At 46.2% G+C, this 21,931-nt stretch overlaps 1 protein-coding gene across 1 annotated transcript in view; it reads left to right on the top strand.

Moving 5' to 3' along the window:
• Positions 1-17,666, top strand: part of TSPAN13 (tetraspanin 13) — a 32,431-nt gene extending 14,765 nt beyond the window's left edge. Inside the window, exons 2-6 of the mRNA XM_051832558.2 lie at positions 10,655-10,822; positions 11,402-11,482; positions 12,120-12,233; positions 12,853-12,966; positions 16,572-17,666. Coding sequence (XP_051688518.1) covers positions 10,655-10,822; positions 11,402-11,482; positions 12,120-12,233; positions 12,853-12,966; positions 16,572-16,646 — 552 coding nt within the window. The 3' untranslated portion in view covers positions 16,647-17,666. The remainder of the gene's footprint in view (positions 1-10,654; positions 10,823-11,401; positions 11,483-12,119; positions 12,234-12,852; positions 12,967-16,571) is intronic.
• Positions 17,667-21,931: the final 4,265 nt, after the last annotated feature.

Genomic DNA, 21,931 nt, shown 5'->3' on the forward strand with positions numbered 1-21,931 from the left:
AACACCTGTATCATAAGGCTTACGTGGCTCAGGGCGCTCAGGAAATGTGAGAACCCACTTGCTCTTTCTATTCCATTTTCAGTTCTGCTGGCTGATGCTGTTTGACGTTAGAGCTTTTCACATGCAGCTGGTCTCTTGGAGAATTCATTTTGTCTGTACAGCTGGCTAGGTTGGGGGATGCCACCTTTTCTTTCCATTTCCCTGTATCATATCTTAACTCTGTTGGTGAATGCACCATCCCTTGGTCCGGTCACTCTTGACAGAAGAATGGGTAGCCGTGGTGGACAAGCCTGTCTTGTGGTCAGAGGGGCCAATGAAGCTCTGTGAGTAGGGTTATCCAAGAGACACATGTGCAGGGTTGCAAAGACAGTATGTGTCTACCCCAGATGTCAGTCCTCCCCTGGGAAGCAGTTCAGTTGTTCTCAATTCTAGGATGCGCTCACAATTTCTTCATCATTTGGATGGCTTAGTGTAGTGGCTTAACACTTCAGTGCCTGCTTGTGTGAGATCATGAAGAATCTTATGTGTGTGTTCTTTGTTTTAAAATATTTTATTGATTTGAGAGAGGGAGAGAGATTCCCCCATCAATTGGTTCATTCTTCAAATGCTCACAATAGCCAGGGCTGGGTTAGGCTGAAGCTTGGAACTGGATGTTCAATCCAGGTCCCCCATGTGGGTGGCAGGGTTCCAAGTTCTTGGAACATCTCCCAGGATGTACGTTAGCAGGAGGCTGGAGTTGGGAGCAGAGCTGGGACTCCAGTCGGGATGCAGGTGTCCTAAGTGGCTTCTTCTTCCTTCGTCTTCTTCATTTCTTTGTTTATTTGAAAGTCAGAGTTACACAGAGAGAGAAGGAGAGGCAGAGAGAATGAAGTCTTCCATTTGCTGGTTCACTCCCCAGATGGCTGCAATGGCCAGAGCTGCGCTGATCCGAAGCCAGGAGCCAGGAGCTTCCTCTGGGTCTTCCCACGTGGGTGCAGGGGCCCAGGGACTTGGGCCATCTTCTACTGCTTTCCCAGACCATAGCAGAGAGCTGGATCAGAAGTGGAGCAGCCAGGACTCGAACCAGTGCCCATATGGGATGTTGGCACTGCAGGCGGCAGCTTTACCTGCTATGCCACAGGGCCGGCCCCTCCAAGTGGCTTATTAACCACTGTGCCAAACACCCCTCTTTGTTCTTTAATAGTATTGCATGGATCAATCCAAACCAATCATTCTAAACAGTTCTTGTTTGCTAGACTGCCTCAAAGATAGACTCTTTATCCTGGTAGGAGTTCTTGCTCCCCTACTCCAGGCAATGCCCTATGTGCCCTCCCGTTGGTGTGGTGTAGGTGCATGTGACGACCCTTTTGAGTTATAGAAAAGACAAGGACAAAGCACAGCACAAGTGAGCAAGCATTTGGTAGCTAGCTAATGGATGTGTCATTTAAGAAGAGGGTGTCTTTGTTCTTTTACATATCACTGTGTAGCTAGGAGGTAGGTTACAGATGTTTTGATATGGGTACAAGGTAAGAACTACAATTTCTTGAGTGTTGTAATAATGTCTTTGATATTGCATCTCAGTGTTAAAAATTACTTAAATATATTGGTAGGTGCTATGAAAGAGTCCTACAGGGAGAAAACAATGTGCTAAGCCCAGAGGTGGTGCTCCTCTGCCCCCCCCCCCACCCCATTTCCTCTCCTATGGAATGGAGGGAATCGGTCAAGGTCCTGGGCCAGGTACCTTTATGCCTCAATGTCCTGTGGCTTTGTGTTAAGTCATGTGGCATGGTGGAGAGTCTCTGTGTCGCTTGCACCTGTTTCCTACCTTCATCAGAGTCTGTCAGTGCTGCAGGGGTAGCCCTGGGTTGCTTGGGGAAGCAACATGGAGTTTCAGATACTTAAAATCCTGCAGTTCAGCTCTTTGAACTCTCTTTTTAAAGCTCTTTTTATAGGATGCGTTTTTCTTTGTTTTTAAAGAGAAAACAGGAAAGGTTGGCTCTTCCTGCTCATAAAAACATCGCTATCAACGAATTAACAGATCCATAATCTGTGTTCTGTCTCCCAAAGGAAGGAAACTATTTGTCATAGTCTAAATTTATTTTCTGTTACAATTGATTTCATACGGAAACTGTTCTTACAATTGAACAGAGTATTGTTTGCAGTTCCTTTGTGTAAGGTGTTCCAGTGGCATACTGAGGCCTTATTTTCTTTTTTAAAGATTTATGTATATATTTGAACATCAGAATGACAGAGACAGGAAGAGACACAGAGAGAGAGAGAGAGAGAGAGAGAGAGATCTTCCATCTGCTGGCTCACTCCCCAGGGGGCTGCAGCAGCCAGGGCTGGACCAGTCCAAAGCCAGGAGCCTGGAGCTTCATGTGGGTCTCCCATGTGGGTACAGAGACCCAAACACTTGTGCCATTGTTCGCTGCTTTCCCAGACCTTTAACAGAGAGCTGGATTGGAGGTGGAGCAGCCAGGACTTGAACCCCATATGGGATGCCGGCATCTTAGGTAGTGGCTTAACCCTCTGCGCTACAACATAAGCCTTCAAAGTGAGGCTTTTTAATTATGCATTTAGAATTAATTTTATTTGAATCAGTAATTTTTAGATAACTAGTTGGGGGAAGACATCATCTAATCTTATCTTCAAATTACAAGCCAACTGTAACATTTCATTACCACTACTAAGAAATAAATTGTTTCATTGTTACTTTTAAAAGACTTCTTTTTAGTGAATGTTAAACACCAATAATCAGATTTTAAAGGCATATTATACATCTTTAGGTGTTACATTTAATTGAAAAAATTGCTAATAATGTTTGGGGAATTTTTGCTGTAATGTGCCAGAACACCAGTCACCTACAACAAAACACATCGTTTCTAATTTTTTCATTAAAAAACCTGACATATTTAGTTACTCAAAATAAGTTCATGTTTTTACAGTTTCACTGTGGTAGCAATAAATGAAAAACTTGTTTTGGATTACACAGATGAATCTGTATTCTGTTCCACCATTAAGAATGGCCCCTTCAAGTGAGAATGTGTGTGTGTGTGTGTGTTGCACACACGCTTGCATCTAGGGGTTAGGAATGAAAGGGTGTAGGTTGTGTCTTGGTTCTCACCAATATGAAACACACTGAGAATTGCTCTTTGTTATACATATGTGTGAATGCAGCCTGGTGTATACCTGAAGTAATCGGAGAACATTATGGGAGGAAGTGTGGAGTGTGGTTGATGACTCACAGATTGGAATGGATACAAAATGTCAGAAAGACAAATGAGAAGGTCTTGATTTGCAGTCTCTGGCTTGGGGAGGAGTGGGAGCTAAGGTTGGATGAGGAAAGATGAGCGAATTTATAGAGAACAAAGCAGAAGAATTTGTAATTGGTGCCCTCCTAAGATGCACCTGTTAAAATTCTCTAGTTTTTTAAAAAATATTTTATTTATTTGAAGAGAGAGCGAGAGAGAGAGTGTGCGTGCAAGCATACTCCTATTCTCTGCTTTCCTCTCTAAATGCCTTTAACAGCCAGGGCTAGGACAGCCTGAAGCTAGGCATTGGGAAATCCATCCGGATGTCCCACATGAGTAGCATGAACCCATGTTCTTGAGCCACCTGCTGCTTCCCAGGGTACGCATTAGTAGGAAGCTGGAATTAGGAACGGAGCCAGGACTTGAACTCAGATACTCTGATAGTAGGTATATCTGCTGCACAAATACCTACTGCTTTCCAAATTAGGACATATTTAATATGCACTGAAAATAACATGAGACGTCTGTGAACCCTTAGCTGGATTCCCAGTGTCAGCCTTCTGCCTTGTCTCTCTTTCAAAGTCCAGTGTTGCAGTGGCACAAAAGGCCCACTCACCCTTGGACCCCTTTCCCCATTCCTCCCCTCAAAAGTAGCCGTTGTTTTGAAATCAACATCTGTTTTCTCCATGCATGCTTGTGATGTTGGTGACAATTTCTTGTACGCACATATGCAAATGTTGTTTGTTGAATCTGAAAATTTCCATAAGTGGTATGGCTTATCTGTATCTGCAGTTTATTTGATTTGTTCTATGCTGTTGACACAGTAATTGGTGATCTGCTGTGTTATATCATGTGATCCCACCAGAGTTTATGAAGTCCTGTGTTTGGGGTTGTTTTCCTGGTGGGTGTCTGAGTTGGTCCCATGACTGTTTCTTCTTGGGGAAACAGAATTGCTAGGTTGGTGGGGGACACACAGCCTTGCCTTACCAGGTGCTTCGAGTCCGCTCTGCACTGTGGCAATAGCAGTTGGTACCTAGATTTGTGGATGAGTTCTAAATTCTCTTTGCCTGTGGTGCGAGCAGGTTCAGTTTGTGCCAGTCTAGTACGTGTGAGATGATGTCTCAGGGTTCTCAGTTCTGTCTTCCTGATTATTGATGTTGACTGATGTTTTGATTCTGTTGCAGTGAATTGCCTCTTAGTACCTTGGACCACTTTTCAGTGTGACCTTTGCTGTTTTATTTATTTTTTTTTAAGATTTATTTATTTATTTGAAAGAGTCATGGCAGGAGGAGAGGAGCAGAGAGAGAAACAGGGAAAGAGATTTTTTGTCTACTGATGCACTCTGCAGATGGTGCAATCTTCAGGGCTGGGCCAGGCTGAAGCCAGGAGCCAGGAGCTTCTTCCGGGTCTCCCACGTGGGTGCAGGGGCCCAAGCACTTGGGCCATCTTCTGCTGCTTTCCCAGGCCATAGTAGAGAGCTGGATTGGTAGTGGAACAGCTGGGACTCAAACCGGCACCCATATGCGATGCCGGCACTGCAGGTGGTGGCTTTACCTGCTATGCCACAGCTCCGGCCCCATAAATAAATCTTAAAATACTTTGCTGGTTGCTATCATTTCCCCCCTCTGCTTTCTCCTGTTTATTATATTTCTCTTGTTTCTGCTTCCTTTGGGTTTGCTGTGACTCCCTTTCATGTCTGCAGTGTTCAAATATGACTTTGTCTTTCTATATTGTTTTTATTTCTCTTTTATCTTCTTGGTGTAAATACATCAGTTGTACTCTAATTTGGTTCTGTTGCCTCAAGTTCCGTCTTTGTCTCTGAGCCTCCTTCGGCTGTGTGTGTCACGTCTCTCTCTCTCTCTCTGGTGGTGGGTTTTCCTTATGAGTTTTGGGAGTTTTGATGGATAGCGAAGTTTGTGTCTTCTTCCTTGGGAATGGTTTGAGGGCTGTGGTTTGCAAGCATCCCCCCTGAGTCATTTCGGCTTTGCCCTGTGAGTTTTCCTGTGCTTGGCTTTCCTCGGGGTTGCTTGCCTGCTGCCCATGTGCCTGGGGACCTGTGCATATTGCACTCCACGCCCAGGCAACGTCTGCCTGGTGTCTGTGTTTCCAGCAGAAGACTTTTTTTTCTTTTTGACAACACTCAGCAAGCTTTGCCGTTTTTCCCAATATGTAGTTGTGTTTTCTGTAGTGCTTCAATGTTGAAAATCAAGCTTTTTGGAGGTCCTGGCTTTGCAGGAGTTTTGGTTCCACTTTCCAGCTCGCTCTGCCTGAAAGGAAACCTGAGTCCCTCCCCCAGCCCTGGGATTGCTGTGATCCAGGAACTCACCCCCATCCTCTCGGCCCCCACAGCAGCAGCTGTATCCGTCCAGGCCCACTTTCAGTTCTCTGTTTGGTTCTGGGATTTCCCGTGCTGCTTCTGTGTCCAGCCATACTGAAATAAAATGTTCAAACATTTCCCAACGTTTTAAACATCTTTGTAGCAGGGGCTGGTGCTGTGATGCAGTGGGTTAAGCTTCTACCTGCAGTGCCAGCATCCCATATTGGTACCAGTTCTAGTCCCGGCTGCTCCACTTCCAATCCAGCTCTCTGCTGTGGCCTGGGAAAGCAGTAGAAGATGGCCCAAGTCCTTGGGCTCCTGCACCTGCATGGGAGACCTGGAGGAGGCTCCTGGCTCCTGGCTTTGGATTGGCGCAGTTCCAGCCATTGCAGCCAATTGGGGAGTGAACCAGCAGATGGAAGACCTCTCTCTCTCACTCTCTCTCTCTGTGCCTCTCCTCTCTTTGTGTAACTCTGACTTTCAAATAAATAAGTAAATCTTTATAAAACAACAACAACAAAAAGAAAGGTGGTAGAACAGAGCCAAAGGACCAATAATATTTTGTGACCCATGCAAACGACAGGGACTCAAGTTTCTATGTCTGTAAGGTGCAGATGGGATGCAGCCCACTCACTAGTGTGTCGTCTGGCCCTACTTTGTGTGCGGCAGTGAGGCGGAGTACTCGGGGCGCAGGGACCCTGTGATCAGAGCCTGATCGCCAGTATGTGGCCCCTGGCAGAGGAAGCCTGCCGGCCTGTGTTCTGGGAGGGCTTCTTGTCTCCCCGGCTCTGAGCACATAGTCAGCACTCACCGTTTATTGACGAGTAATTTACTTCTCATTAATATTTAAGAATATTTAACTTCTAATACTCTTAGTAATTAAGAATTTCATTAATACAGCTAAGGATTTGGGATGATTCTCAAAAGTATTCTTTTTTTTTTTTTTCAAGATTTATTTATTTATTTGAAAGACAGAGTTACCAGAGAGAGAGAAGGAGAGACAGAGAGAGACAGAGATCAATCACAAGATGGTCTCGGTGGCCAAGGCTGGGCCAGGCTGAAGCCAGGAGCTTCATCCGGGTCTTCCAAATGAGTGGCAGGGGCTCAAGCACTTGGGCCATCCTAAGCTGCTTTTCCCAGGCCATCAGCAGGGAGCTGGATCGGAAGTGGAGCAGCTGGGGCACGAAGTGGCACCCATTTGGGATGCTGGCATTGCGTAGCAGCTTTACCCACTATACCACAATGCTGGTCCTGAAAGATTTTTTTTAAGATTGATTGATTTGTCTGGAAGGCAGAATAAGGAGTTGGGGGCAGATCTTCCATCTGCTGGCCAAATGGCTGCAACAGACAGAGCTAGGCCATGGCCATGCCAAAGCCAGGGGCCTGAAACTCCATTCTGATCTCCCACTTGGGTGCAGGGGCCCGTCTGCTGCTGCTTTCCCAGGTGCATTAGCAGGGAGTGGAGCAGATGTGGAGCAGCCAGGACTGCAACTGACCCTCCAGTGTGGAATGCAGGTGTTGCAGGGGTGGCTTAACCTGCTGGGCCACAAATGCTGGCTCCCCAAATGGGTTCTTTACAGCTGTTGGGGTGGAAGCCTTGTATGTAACAGATGCTTCATGTTTCTGATGCTTTTGGCTCTGTGACCAAAAGAGTGAAACAGAGAGTGATCGGGCTGCCACGAATGTGATGAGGCCAGAAAGAAGCTTCACCCCCAGCCCTTGATGTTGGCACATGGGGCATTGAGTTACGTCAGCGTGGCCAGACTGTGGTCCAGCAAACAGCCTAGGTGTTGCCCTGCGGGTGTTTGGTAGCTGTCAGTAGTAGATACTGTCAGATGAATTCATGTGAATCAGACAACCCTCTGTGATGCGGGCAGCTCTCCACCAGGTAGTTGAAGACCTTTAAGAACAAACTCTGAGGCTTCCCAAGGAAGAAGGAATTCAGCCTGAGTTCCCTCCTGACTTCTGAGTTGCTGATGACCTCAATGACATGGGCTAGTTCTTTAAGATCCCTGATTCTGTAGGTGTCTGTCTGTATTTCTGCCTTTTTTTCTCTCAGTGGGGAGGTAGAGGCTGATGTATTTCCTCTTGGTCTGTGTCTCTGGAGAGCTCTAACTGACGTAGCAGGTGCCGCTGCTGGGGTGCGGGGGTGGGGGGCCCTCATCAGCATTGGGACCAAGCTCAGAGTGTCCCTGTGACTTCGCGGGGGCGAGGCCCGGCCTGGGGCCCTTCTTCCTTCGCACCTCCGGCTGCTGCCTGTGACAAACGTGCTATATTTGGACACCAGCAAGCCAGAAATAAGTTCACTGGTGAAGGGGCGGGGGACTTTTTCTCAGTCCAAAACGAAACAGCAAATGGGCGTGCTGATGAGGAGCCATCGAGAAAAGAGAGGCGCTGGACACGCTTCCTAGGGGCAGGATTTGTGCGATTTATGCCCACCCCCTCTCCTGCATCTGAAGACAAAGCTTCTGTGTGTGTCCACCAGGTGCAGCCGTGACCGGAGAGCATGGCTCTAGTCCCGGGCAGATGTGTGCTGTCCTTCTCAGCTGTAGCCTCTGTGGCAAACATACATACATATTTTGGATAAAAATACAAACGGATGGGCAACAACTAGTGCTTTTTCTTGTATCTTTACATATGCAAGACATTTTAATAACCTAGATATGTCTGATTAATTATTTTCCATATGGAAAATGACATAGTTCAGCAGAAAAAGATCCATTTCAGTAATGATGATTTTTATATTTCTTTAAAAACACTTTTTATTTATTTATATATTTGTTTATTTTTGTTTGAAAGGCCGAATGGCAGAGAGAGAGGAACGGAGAGAGTTGAGAGAGAGAGAGAGAGAGATCGATCTTCTGTCTTCTGGTTCATGAGAGAGAGAGAAAGAGAGAGCAGTCTTCTCTCTACTGGTTCATGAGAGAGAGAGAGAAAGAGAGAGAGAGAGATCTTAAGGCTGGGCCAGGCTGAAGCCGGGAGGTGGGAGCACACTCTGAGTCTCTCGTGGTGGCGGGAACCCAAATACTGGAGCCGTCGTCTGCTGTCTCCTAGAGTGGGCGTTAGCAGGAAGCTGCATCGGAAGCAGAGCAGTCAAAGCTCCAACCTGGGTCTTTTGGTACAGAAATGCACCTATGTCAAGCAGTAGCTTAAGCCCTGTGCCAAAAGCCCACCTTTGTTTTCAGATTTTTTTTAAAACATAGTTTATCAGGCTTTTAAATGGTGCTAGAAAGTATGAGGGTCTTCCATAAGTTCACAGAAAATGGGAAGTAAAAGAGAAGTTTATTTTGGTGCAAAAAAACTTTGAAATTCATGCCTGCAAGGGGTCTTCCAAAAAAAAAAAAGTCCACAGAAAATGCATATCATGAAAATAAAAAACTATACATGGATTTCAAATTTTTTTTTTCAAAATTGACTCATTTTACTTCTGTTTTCCATGAACTTGTGAAACATACTGATTCTTCCCAACTGGGAATTACACTGTCCGATTGCTCCAGGTTATACTGTTGGCTCACGACTGAATTGAAGATTGTTGGTACTTCCTGTTTTCTCTTGCCTGCTCTGCCTAGGCTTCATCTTCTATCAGTTAGGGGCAGTCTTTATGTGGCACGCTGTTCATTTGTTACTTTATTTATTTATTTATTTTTAAGATTTATTTTATTTATTTGAAAGAGTTACAGAGAGAGGTAGAGACAGAGAAGTCGTCCATCTGCTGGTTCACTCCCCAGATGGCCACAACTGCCGGAGTTGTGCTGAACTGAAGCCAGGAGCCAGGAGCTTCCTCTGGGTCTCCCACATGGGTGCAGGGGCCCAAGCACTTGGGCCGTAGCAGAGAGCTGGATCAGAAGAAGAGCAGCTGGGACTAGAACTGGCGCCCATATGGGATGCTGGCGCTTCAGGCCAGGGCTTTAGCCCCCTGGGCCCCAGCGCAGGCCATCATTTGTTACTTTAAAGGAGTAATTGTAACTTTGAGTTCTATAGGTCACCCAGTAAACATTTAGGTTCTGCTTGTACATCTGGTGTTGTGTTACAAATACGTACAGAAATAATTGAGATATAATTTCTCCTTGGTCAGAATGCTGTTTCAGTCTAAGAAATCTCTCCTTCTTTTCAACCTGCTACAAGTTTTAATGGCCTGTCTCTATGTATAGTCATTCTTTAAAGGTTTCTTCTTCCCTCTCCCCACCCCTCCCCTCCCCTCCCCCCTCCCCTCTCCCACCTCCTCCTCTCTTCTTCTTTCATTTGTTTGAAAAGAGAGACAGAGACCAAGACCTTCCAGCCACAGGTTCATTCTACAAATGTCCCCTGCAACTGAGGCTGGGCTGGGCTGAGACCGGGAGCCTGGAACTCAGTTCAGTTCTCCCACATGGGTGGCAGGGACCCCAAGTACTTGAACCTGCTGCCTCCCTGGTTGTGTATTAGCAGGAAGCTGAGATCCGAAGCAGGGCTGAGATCTCAGCCCAGGCCCTCTGATACGGAATGCAGGTGTCCCACACAGGGCTTGGCCGCTGACCCATTAAATTCTCTCCTTATGCAATAGACTAGGTAAGGACATAGAGCAATTCATTTCCGCAAATAATCTTTTCCTTTGAATTTGTATTTGAGAAGCAGAGAGCGAGAAAACACAATTTTTGAATATTCCCTGGGCCAGGGCCTGGGATAGATCCCAGGGAGAAAGGTGAAGCAGGGTGGTGCCTAGTCTCGACTTGCTACCAGTCTCCAAGAGAGAATGCGAGGGTGACATCAGGGACAAGGGACCCACATTCAAGGGACACACAAAGAGTACCCAGAGAAGAGGGAGATTCATGAGTCTTCGAGGGACTGGGACAGTGGGGAGCTGGCCTTTGAAGAAAGGGTCACTGCTTTCCACGGTGTCCAGACCCTCTGTACACACTATGGTTTCAAAAGCTGGAGGAGTACTTGCTTAAGACAGCAAACCCTGCAGTCTTTGACACACGGGATTAAAGCGATTTGTGAAAACAGCCGCGTTCACAGAGATCTCGGACAGGTTTTCTAGCACAGACCCTCTGCCCTGCCACACAGGTGGTCTCCGTGGTCTGTAACCTCCTGTTTCTCCCTTCTCTTCCCCCACCCTGTGCTGGTGCAGTTGGTTAGCCTGCTGTTGATTGGGATTGCCGCCTGGGGCATCGGCTTCGGACTCATCTCCAGCCTTCGAGTGGTCGGCGTGGTCATCGCCGTGGGCATCTTCCTGTTCCTGATTGCCTTGGTGGGACTCATCGGCGCTGTGAAACACCACCAGGTGTTGCTGTTTTTTGTATCCTTTTTAAAATTGAGGATCTCTGCACGCCCCCTCCTCCTCCATTTGGGTTCTTACTTGATGACTGTCTTGATAGATGCAGCTAATTTAATATTACCCTCGGGAAATTTAATCAACAGGAAACAGCTTCTGCTCCTATTAGAAGTATTTCTTACCATCAAGGGATTGCATGTCTACATGTTCCCACCACTCTCTCCTGCTTCAGTGTAGTGTTCGTGTTTATATATGAATTGTAAATAACAACCGATCCATGTTCTTTCCAGCGTGTTAATATTGGGTGGAGAATTTCATGCTTCCATGTATCTATCCTCAGTTCCCATTTTATACATGTGCAAGTTTTATTCTATCCTGCATGAAATCCAAAGACTTACTTTTTAGTTATGCAGTTATCATTATTAGTATTTTCCTGTATGAACTTGCACCTGTAGTGCATTGTCGAAATGATAATGACGCGTGTCCTTGTGAATGCTCTCAAAGTGCCATCTGTTCGGTTTTCTCGGTAATATTGCTTCCAGTGCATCCGCAGGTGTGCGATTTTAATAGTATTTGGAAATCTCCTTAACTTCTAACCCTCAGTATATGATTATTCTCTTACTTGTATTTATTGTTCAGTTTTCTGTGTCTTGTGCTTGCTTAGCCCTGAACCAGGAGCAGCAGGTGAGAAGAAATATATTTTTGTCTCCTTCTCTTTTATTATGCCCCCACGGAACATGGGTGAAAAGGGGGGTGGGAGAACGATGGGAACGCAAAGCAGTTTCTTCTTGCCCAGAAAGCCATTGCACTGTACGGAGCTAAACCCTGTTGTGTCCTGTGACATTCGTGGGGCTGATTGGAGCTGAAGACACCATGAGGGGTTGCTACTTTTTATGTCCCTTAAATGGGATTTAGCTCTTGCTGGGTATACAGTGCCACTGCTGGGAGATGGTTACCCGGTCCTTTTTCTCGGTTACCCCTCGAGCCATTTGCTGCAGACTGTGTGTGGGTCTGTTCTAGCAATTACGCTTCCCAGGCACCAACTCGTGCAGGGATGTGAGTTTCTGCCTCATCTTGTTACCCTGAGAATTAGAGCTTGGACTTAAGTGTTGCTTTTAAATTGCATGTGCAACTAAAACCTTTTCATTCTTGAGATAGAAAAAACAATGCCTCAATTTTTGTTGACGGTCAAGGATTTGAAAATCTCTGCAGGTTTTTAGGGGCTCTATCAAGAGTATTTATTTGAGGTGACAGGCCCCAGACTTGTTTGTCGCCTGCAGAGATGGCAGGCATTCGTGTGTGCAGTAAATGCATTTTCTAGGGCCAGCTCCTGGAGGTTGGCTGGAACAACACAGCAAGTGCTCGCAATGACATCCAGAGGAACTTAAACTGCTGTGGGTTCCGAAGTTTCAACCCCAACGACACCTGTCTGGCGGTGAGTACAACGCAGGAAAAGTGTTTAGGTGCAGATGAACATGGGCTGTCTGGGGCTGAGTTGCATATCCAATGTGTTTCACATCTGCTTGGGTTTCTGTCCCCACTGTTGAATTGAATACCTGTCCTCAGATGCCCACTGCTGACAGGTATTTGGGCAGTTACACCAGGCAACCGAGATGGCTTTAGCAGTCATGTATTGACAGATGTTGGTTTTGCAAGGGAAGGGCTAGGCCTTAAGAAACAACAGCAGCAGGGCAAAGAGGAGGAATGCACATTTTGTTTTGAGTTGAAAGAGGGTGTGCTTTTCCCCTGATGTTATTTCCGACCCATGTGGATTCTTTGGGTTTGGTGTCCCTAATGCCTTCCCATTGTTGCTTGAACAGGCTGTGGAGAGAAATAGCAGGGATCAGTTCCCATGCGTTTAGGTTTTGGGCGCCTCCCAGAGCCCTGGGTATCCCCTCTGTGAAGCCTGTCCTGTGGGATTGCCTTCTCCCAGGGGTCTGTATGACTTTCCTTTCACCGTGCAATCCTTGATCACAAACGCGGTGGCTGTGCCAGCAGCTCCCACAAGCTGGCCACCAGAGCTTTGTATCTTTTCCATTCTTCCATCCACACAGAGCTGTGTGAAGAGTGGCCACCCGTGCTCGCCGTGTGCTCCCATCATTGGAAAATACGCTGGAGAGGTGCTGAGGTTCGTGGGTGGCATCGGGCTCTTCTTCAGCTTTACAGAGGTGAGTGCGCGGGACTGGGTGGCCATAGGCACCTTGGTGGGACACGGGGGCCCCCGGGCATCCTTAGCTGAGGGCTGCCCTAGAAGAGGAGCCCTGCCCTGACTTGGGGTTGGAGCTCAGAAATCCACACTGGGACAGGGTGGATGCTTCCTGGGTGAAATTTAAGAAACGGGTAAGTTGAGATTAGAGGGTCTATTCCATAATTCTAGAGTTGTATGATAAAATAGAACTTAAACTCGTATGCTTAAGTTGTAAGGTATATATAATTTTATAAATTATATACTCAGTAGCTGTAATTTGGAAGAAGTAGCACAATCACCATGTTTAATGTATCTGTTAATATATCACGCACAGACACAAAGGTCAGAGTTGAAAAACTGCCTTCCAGTACCATCCTTTATTCCTCTCTGTTCCTAGTCTTCTGAATCCTACATATACCCATTGTTAATTTCGTATGTAGGGGCCAGCGCTGTGGCGTAGAAAGTTAAACCTCTGCCCTCCGTGCCGGCATCCCATATGGGTGCAGATTTGAGTCCTGGCTGCCCCACTTCTGATCCAGCTCCCTGCAAATGCACCTAGGAAAGCAGCGGAAGATGGCCCAAGTGCTTGGGGCCCTACACCCATGTGGGAGACCAGGAAGAAGCTCCAGGCTCCTGGCTTCAGCCTGGCCCAGCCACAGCCATCTAGGGAGTGAACCAAGGGATAGAAGATCTCCCCTCTGTCTCTCTCCTTCTCTCTGTATCTCTGCCTTTCAAATAAATAAACCTTAAAAAATCATATGTATATGAATTCTTTATTAATATATCACTACCAAAAACATTTTAATATAGTATATATGCCTATAATCAAAACCACACACATATTTTATGATAACTTTTTTAAGGAATGCTAATTCTTTCTTTAGTGTCTTCATTAAACACTCAATATCTGTGGACATTTTTTCAAAAAAAGTTTATTTATTTGAAAGGCAGAGGGAGAGACAGAGACACATACACATAGAGAGAAAGAGAGATCTTCCCTCCAGTAATTCACTCCTCACGTGTCAGCAGCAACTATCTGGGCCAAGCTGAAGCCAGGAGCTGGGAACTGAATCCAGGTCTCATGTGAGTGGCAGGGACCCAAGTGTTTGAGCCATCATCACTGTCTCCCAAGGGTGAACATTAGCAAAGAGGCTGGAATCAGAAATGGATCTGGAACTCAACCCCAGGCATTCCCACATGGGCTGTGGCCATTCTGAGTGGTTTCTTAACCACAAGGCTGTATGTCCACCTTAGGGACATTTTTTGATGTTTCTGAATTGGTACCATGTATCGAGATTACATTTATTTCTTTAATTCCTGAGTTCTGCTGATGGTAGTTTATTTCATGGAAAATTACATAACTAGGTAAAATGAATGCACAGGGATGCTCATGGTCCAACCACTGGTTCACTCCCAGAATGGCTACAGCAGCCAGGTGTGGGCCAGGCTGAAGCCAGGAGCCAGGAACTCCATCCCGGTCTCCCACACTTGTGTTTGTAGTGGATAGTAGGGACCCAAGCACTCAGGCCAGCATTTACTGCCTCTTAGGTGCATGAGCAGTGAGCTAGGTTGGAAGTGGAGCAGCCAGGACTCGAACTGGCACTCATACGGGATGCCAGCATTGCAGGCAGCAGCTTAACTCATTATACCACAGTGCTAGCCCCTGATTTTTCCCATATAGTTTATTCTTTTCATTTTATGTTCAGGAAGAATTTTCTGGGGCAGATATTAGGCCCAGCTGTTAAGACGCCACTTGGGATACCCCACCCCATATCTGAGAGCCTGGGTTCGAGACCCTGTTCCACCCAGAATTTCAACTTCCTGCTCATATGCACCCTGTGAGGCTGCAGGTGATGGCTGAAGTGGTTGGGTCCCTGCCACTCCCAAGGAGACCCAGGTTGATCTCTGTACTCGCGGCTTTAGCCTGGCCCACTCCCAAGTCTTCAGACATCTGGGGAGTGAACCAGGAGGGTGGGGGCTTTCTGTCTCTTTCTAGCCCTCAGCCCTTCTAATAAGTAAAATAATAAATCATTTTATAAACATACAGGCCTGCTGTTATGGTTATTCAACATTGTACTAGAAGTCTTAGTCCAATAAGGAAAGGAAAAATAGTGAAGAGAGGGAGCAAAAAGGCAAAGCTGCCATTGTTCACTGCATTAATCAGCTTTTCACTACTGCAACCAAATACCTGAGACAAGGAAGTTATGACGGAATAGGGGTTTATTAAGCTCACGGCTTTGGAGGTTCAACTCCAAAACTGGGCAGTCCATTGGTTTGGCCTCTGTGGGGGTGGTGGATGGCAATGGCAGAGGGTATATGGGGGAAAGGTCACAGGACAATGGGTCTGGAAGGAGAGAATGAGCCTGGGCCCAACTCAGGTTTTTATACCCAATCCATTCACAAGAAACATCTTCTGAGAGCATGCCGCCAGTGACCTAGGCACCCCTCTGCTGGTCCTGCCTCCTAAATACCGTAATTAGATTAGGTTTATTCCTTCTTAGTACTGTGAACATGACATATTTTTTTTTTTTCCCAAAGAAACCTTTTGTTTAAGGAGTACAAATTTCATTCAGTATGACATTAGGAATAGAGTGATTCTTCCCGCCATATCCACCCTCCCACCCCTCCTCCTCCTCCTTCTCCCATTCCCAGTCCCATTCTCCATTAAGATTCAATTTCAATTAACTTTATACACAGAAGACCAACTCTGTACTAAGTAAAGATTTCAACAATTTGTGCACACACACACACAAAACTGTTTGAGAATGAGTTTTACAATTAACTCTCATAACTCAACTCATTGAAGACAGAGGTCCTGCATGGAAAGTTAGTGCACAGTGATTCCTGTTGTTAACTTAATAATTAGCTCTCTTATGTATGACATCAGTGATCACCCAAGGCTCTTGACATGAGCTGTCAAGGCTTCGGAAGCCTTTTGAATCCACAATCTACAAAAGTATTTACACAGACCATAAGCAAAGTGGAAGTTCTCTCTTCCCTTCAGAGAAAAGTATATCCTTTGATGGTCCCTTCTTTCTACTGGGGTCTCACTTATAGATATCTTTCATGTAGGACATTTATTTTGCCACAGTGTCTTGTCTTTTTATGCAATAAAGACCTTTCTTATTTCAACATATATATGAATTGCATTTGTGTATAAGTATATTATATATATATATATGTTTTCTCTTTTAAATTATTTATTTATTTGAAAGGCAGAATTACAGGGAGAGAGAGAGAGAGCGAGCGAGAGAGGTCTTCCATCCGCAGGTTCACTGCCTAGATGTCTGTGATGGCTAAAGCTTGCCAGAATGAAGCCAGGAGCCAGGAAGCTTCTTCCAGGTCTCTCATGTGGGTGCAAGGCCCAAGGTCCTGGGCCATCCTCCACTGCTTTCCCAGGCGCATTAGCAGGAAGCTGGATTGGAGGTGGAGCAGCTGGGATTTGAACTGGCGCCCATATGGGATGCCGGCATCACAGGCAGCAGCTTTACCTGCTATGCCACAGTGTCAGCCCCCAGAGTTACTTTCTTGATAAACTGAACTAAAACACACACATTGCTTTCTTTGTTCGTGTTCCTGTTGCAGATCCTGGGAGTCTGGCTGACCTACAGATACCGGAACCAGAAAGACCCTCGTGCTAACCCCAGTGCATTCCTGTGATCAGAAAATGAGGAAAACCTGCCACGTTCTGCCCTGGTCCACTTTCTCTAGTTTCAAGCTCAGCTCATTTCCATTGTAATGAAGGAAGCAGTGTCTTTGGAATGACAGCACCCACAGTAGAATTATATATTTTTACTATTATGTTTCTCTCAATGTTTATTTTTTTCTTCTTCCATGGCTGAAAAAAAAAAAAAAAAGTGAGCCTCGTGGTCTCTTCGGAGCCCTCCGTGGTCTCTCTAATCTGCTGTATGCACAGTGTCTTGCACTGTCCACCGTGGCCTTTGTAGCATTTTTACCTGTGGGAGGACTTGGTCCAGCGCCGTGATGTGGATCGTGTTGTGAATCGGCATGGGCGTCTCGCTGGAGCGAGCCTCTGTACCCTGTGCTGTATAGGTCGTGACACCGGAGAGAGGGGTGAAGCTTACTCAGGCCAGAAAGTCCAAGGTTCTCCCTTGTCGAGTTCAGTAAGGGAAGTCCAGGTTCCAGGATTTTGTTTTTTTCCCTTTGTCTTTCTAGGAACGATGTGTCGTGGTGAAAAGTGTTAATATAAAGTGATTTAGTTGTAGTTGCCTTTTATGGTCATGTCAGTGTATCTTAGAAGTAGCTCTGTCTTTAGAACACTGGGGTTAGGTTTTGGTTTTTGACTTTGCCAGGTAAGTGCAAAGGAAAAGTGGTCTCATGAAATGTCCTCATGTGTGACGTACCTTCTGCCTTCAGAAAGGAATGGGTTGCAGTAATTCAGAAGGTGTATCTATATGTCCTTGCTCTCCTTTTATAATAATTCGGGGTCTGAAAGACTGCATTTTTAAACGAGTTACTATGAACACGTCGGCCCATGTAGCAAAAAGATCTTTGATTATCTTAAAAACCGTCAAATACTTTTTTCATGGAATTCCTGAGTATTGTAACAGCAGCTTGTCAAATCCAAGCATATCTGAATGTGATCTTCCATAATTTGAAATTGAAATAGTGTCGTGGTTCTGTATATTATGTTAAAACATTAAAGGATGGAAACTTTCATTCGTGTACGCATGTTTGAATTCAAAGGAAGGAATGAAGAATTGGCAAATGAATGGAGTGATTTTTTTCTTGCTGCTCTGGGTTCTCTCTGATTTATTTTTATTTCTACTTTTTTAAAGATTTACTTATTTATTTGAGAGGCAGAGTTACAGACAAGAGAGAGGGAGAGAGAGAGAGAGAGAGAGGTCTCCCGTCTGCTGGTTCACTCCTCAATTGGTCATGATAGCCAGGGCTGTGTGAGGCCAAAGCCAGGAGCTTCTTCCAGGTCTCCCACGTGGGTGCAGGGGCCCAGGGACTTGGGCCATCTTCCACTGCGTTCCCAGGCACATTAGCAGGGAGCTGGATTGGAAGAGCAGCTGGGGCTCAAACCAGCACACATGTGGGATGCTGGTGCCACAGGTGGAGGCCTAACCTCTGCCTCTTTAACTGATTGAGAGCTGGCTGTGGCTGTTTCAGTGTACAGTGTGATCAAGCCATGGAAATGAACTTCCAGCCCTGATGTCTGTGGGTACATCATCATCAAATCCGTTTTTGAAATGTTTCAGTGGTTAATATTTTCTTTACAATGAGACAAGGTTTTTTGTTTAGTTTTGTTTTTTTTCCAAGATTTATTTATTTGAAAGGCAGAATAACAGAGAGAGGGACAGACAGGGAGAAGGAGAGATTTTCCATCAGCTGATTCAGTCCCCAAATGCCCACAACAGCCAGGGCTGAGCCAGCCTGAAGCCAGGAGCCAGAAGCTTCACCCAGATCTCCCATGTGGATGCAGGGGCCCAAGTGCTTGGGCCATCCTCCGCTGTTTTCCCAGGCATATTAGCAGGGAGCTGGATCAGAAGTGGAGCAGCTGAGCCTTAAACTGGGGTCTCACATGGGATGCTGGTGTCACAGGCAGTGGTATAACCCACTATGCCACGACGCCAGCCCCAGATTTTCTTTTAAAGATTTGTGCTCACTCTTAGAAATAGCCTATGAGGTATTTCCATAGCTCCGTATACAATCATACATTAAAAAATTGTTTGATACATGCTATTCTGTTTATAAAACAGAAGTATGGGGCGGTGTTGTGGCGCAGAGGGTAAAGCCACTGCCTGCAGCGCCAGCATCCCACATGGGCGCCAGTTCAAGTCCTGGCTGCTCCTCTTCCAATCCTGCTCTCTGCAGATGGAATTCTGTCTCTCCCTCTCTCAAATAAAAATTCTTAAAAAAAAAAAAAAAAAAACAGAAGTATGACATGGGTATCTGTGACAATAACAGGAATTTCATGGCGTTTTTTGTGAATGAAGCATAATATGATGACTTCTATATCAAAGTGTATACATGGCCACAAACACACACACACCTGCAATGCCCTGGCTACTATTCTAAGTCTTCCATTAGCAGGGAGCTGGATCAGAAGTGGAGCAGCCAGGATTTGAGCCAGTGCCCACATGGAATGCCCACTCCACCACAGAGCCAGCCCCGAGATGAGTTTTTGAGAAGAGAAGCCATTCATATTTGGAAAAATACCTTCTGCCACCTTACCTGGATTATTAATTTCATGTCTTGCCTTCTGTGTAGCAGATGGGGTTTATTCTGCCAGTGGTTTTCTTGATAGACTTTAGATCAAGAAAGAGGGTTGTATTGGTCACCTTTGCATTACTGTAACACAGTACCCAGAGCTGACTAACTTCATCAGAGAAGACGATCATTTTGACCATGGTTCTGGAGGCACTCAGTCTGGGAGCCTTGTTTGGCCATGGCCTTGCTGGCAGAGTCTGGGGTGGTGCAAGAGACCCAGGGCACAGGTGTCTGTGTCTCAGGTGTCATTCTCCCTCTTCATCTTTTTTAAGATATTTATTTACTTTGAAAGAGTTACACAGAGAGAGAAGGAGAGGCAGAGAGAGAGAGAGGACTTCCATCTGCTGGTTCACTCCCCAATTGGCTGCAGTGGCTGAAGCCAGGAGCCAGGAACTTCCCCCAGGTCTCCCACATGGGTGCAGGGGCCCAAGGACTTGGGCTGTCTTCTGCTGCTTTCCCAGGCCATAGCAGAGAGCTGGATCAGAAGTGGAGCAACCGGGACCTGAACCAGAGCCCATATGGGATGCTGGCACTGCAGGTGGCCTCTGCCGTCCTCTTGGTGCCATTAACATAGAACATTAATATGCTGGCACTGCGGCTCACTAGGCTAATCCTCCACCTTGCGGCGCCAGCACACCGGGTTCTAGTCCCGGTCGGGGGGCCGGATTCTGTCCCGGTTGCCCCTCTTCCAGGCCAGCTCTCTGCTGTGGCCAGGGAGTGCAGTGGAGGATGGCCCAGGTGCTTGGGCCCTGCACCCCATGAGAGACCAGGATAACTACCTGGCTCCTGCCATCGGATCAGCGCGGTGCGCTGCGGCGGCCGTGGTGGCCATTGGAGGGTGAACCAACGGCAAAAGGAAGACCTTTCTCTCTGCCTCTCTCTCTCTCACTGGCCACTCTGCCTGTCAAAAAAAAAAAAAAAAAAAAAAAAAAAAGAACATTAATGTAGGCTGTGGAGGATTAGACTCCTGCATGAGTGTAGGGGAGTAAATCAATATTCAAACCATGGCAATGGTTGATGTATAGAATTTTAGAGCATTTTCCAGATGTGTCACTTCCATGTCTTAGAGCTTAAAACTCCCATCAGGTTCTAGAATCTTCTACTGAAATACTTCCCTTGTGACAAATGATTGCATGTGCTATTCGAGAGAGCACCAGCACTTAGCTCTCATTGTAATGGCCTTGTTTGGGTCAAGCTAGTTAAAAATCAGAGTCTGGGAAGAATCAGTCTTTAAGGAGACTAAACTATAGGATAAAAGTTGGTGATGCATGACTTGGTTGGCTACTGATGAAATACAGTTTTCACTATAACGTTCCATTTCCAGGCAGATCTGAAGGTGAAAGATTACCCAACCCCCCTTGCAGCGCCTCCTGTGGTCTCTGTGTATGGTGCAGAGGTCCTGCTTCTGTGCCACCGTGCACCCTAGGGTCTGCTGGCTGGGGCAGAGTTGTGGCACCGTGGGGTTGGGCCACCAGTTGCCATGCAGGCATTGGAGTCCTGGGCTGCTCCACTTCTGATCCAGCCTCTTGCTCAGGCGCCTGGAAGGCAGCAGATGAAGACCCAAGTGCTTGGGCTCCTGCCTCTTCTGGGAGAGACCAGCTTGGAGTTCCCGAATCCTGACATCAGTCTGGCCCAGACATTCATGCGGCTGCAGGCGTCTGGGGGGTGAGCCAAGTGGACGAGATGGAGGATCTCTGTCTTTCCCTCTCTCTGTTGCTCTTTCAAGCAAGCAAGCAATAAATAAATAAATAAATAAAAAAATACGTCGTAAAAAATAAGTAAGTAAAGCCTGCTGGAATGGCCCGTCCATAGGATTCAGGATAGAATCCTGCATGCCCTTCCTGTGAGACAGTGGTGGTCAGGCTGACCGCAGGATGACAGGAGGGCCATGGCTGTGTGCACAGACATTCTGCCACAAACTTCTAATGGCAGAGAAGAGCGAGTTTCACAGGGAGGCCCGTCCTTGCATTACAACAAGTGCCTGTGAGGCAACCCTAAGACCTAATACCCTTTCTTCCAAAGCCAGCCTTTCTTTAACAAGGAACTGGACTACTGAAAAAAAAAAAGTTCTCCATTTCCCTGTGTACATACTTCATGTAGGAGTATTCCAGGTCGTTTAAAACATTTCCCAGGCAGGCTCATTGTCGAAGGTGAAATTTTAGCTAGAGGATGTCCTGCTAACACAAAAGGAAAAAGAACCTGGAGACACTTTGTAAAATCTAAGCTCACTGTGGCTTAAATTGATTTCCCGTAACCAGTTCTGCACATCCAGCCTACCTTGTGCCCTGCTGAATGGGGCCTTTGACAGCAGGAAAGGAACCCAGAATGTGGCTTGTGGTTACTTTCTCCGCCTCCTGCAGTTTGTCTAAATATCTGTTTAACCCTGTTTAAGTTTATTCATCCTTTTGAAAAATCCGATAAATCTATCAGTGTCTTCTGCTTTTGAGCTGGTACTGGAAAGATTCGCATCAGGTTTTTGCCTAGTGTCTCGTAGGAGGAAAATGCCTGCAAGTGAGTGTGATTGTACAGACATGATCATTCACACGTGATTGTGAGAACATGATAATTCACACATGATGGCATGAACATGCTAACTCACATGTGATTGCACCTGATTATTCACAAGTGATTGTTCACAGGTGAACTTTTCTTTTTTTTAGTTAGAAGTGACACTGAAGTTAAACACCATCTTTTCCAGGTTTCTGGGT

Source organism: Oryctolagus cuniculus, chromosome 16, assembly GCF_964237555.1.
Source record: "Oryctolagus cuniculus chromosome 16, mOryCun1.1, whole genome shotgun sequence".
In the NCBI taxonomy this organism is placed as follows: Eukaryota; Metazoa; Chordata; class Mammalia; order Lagomorpha; family Leporidae; genus Oryctolagus; species Oryctolagus cuniculus.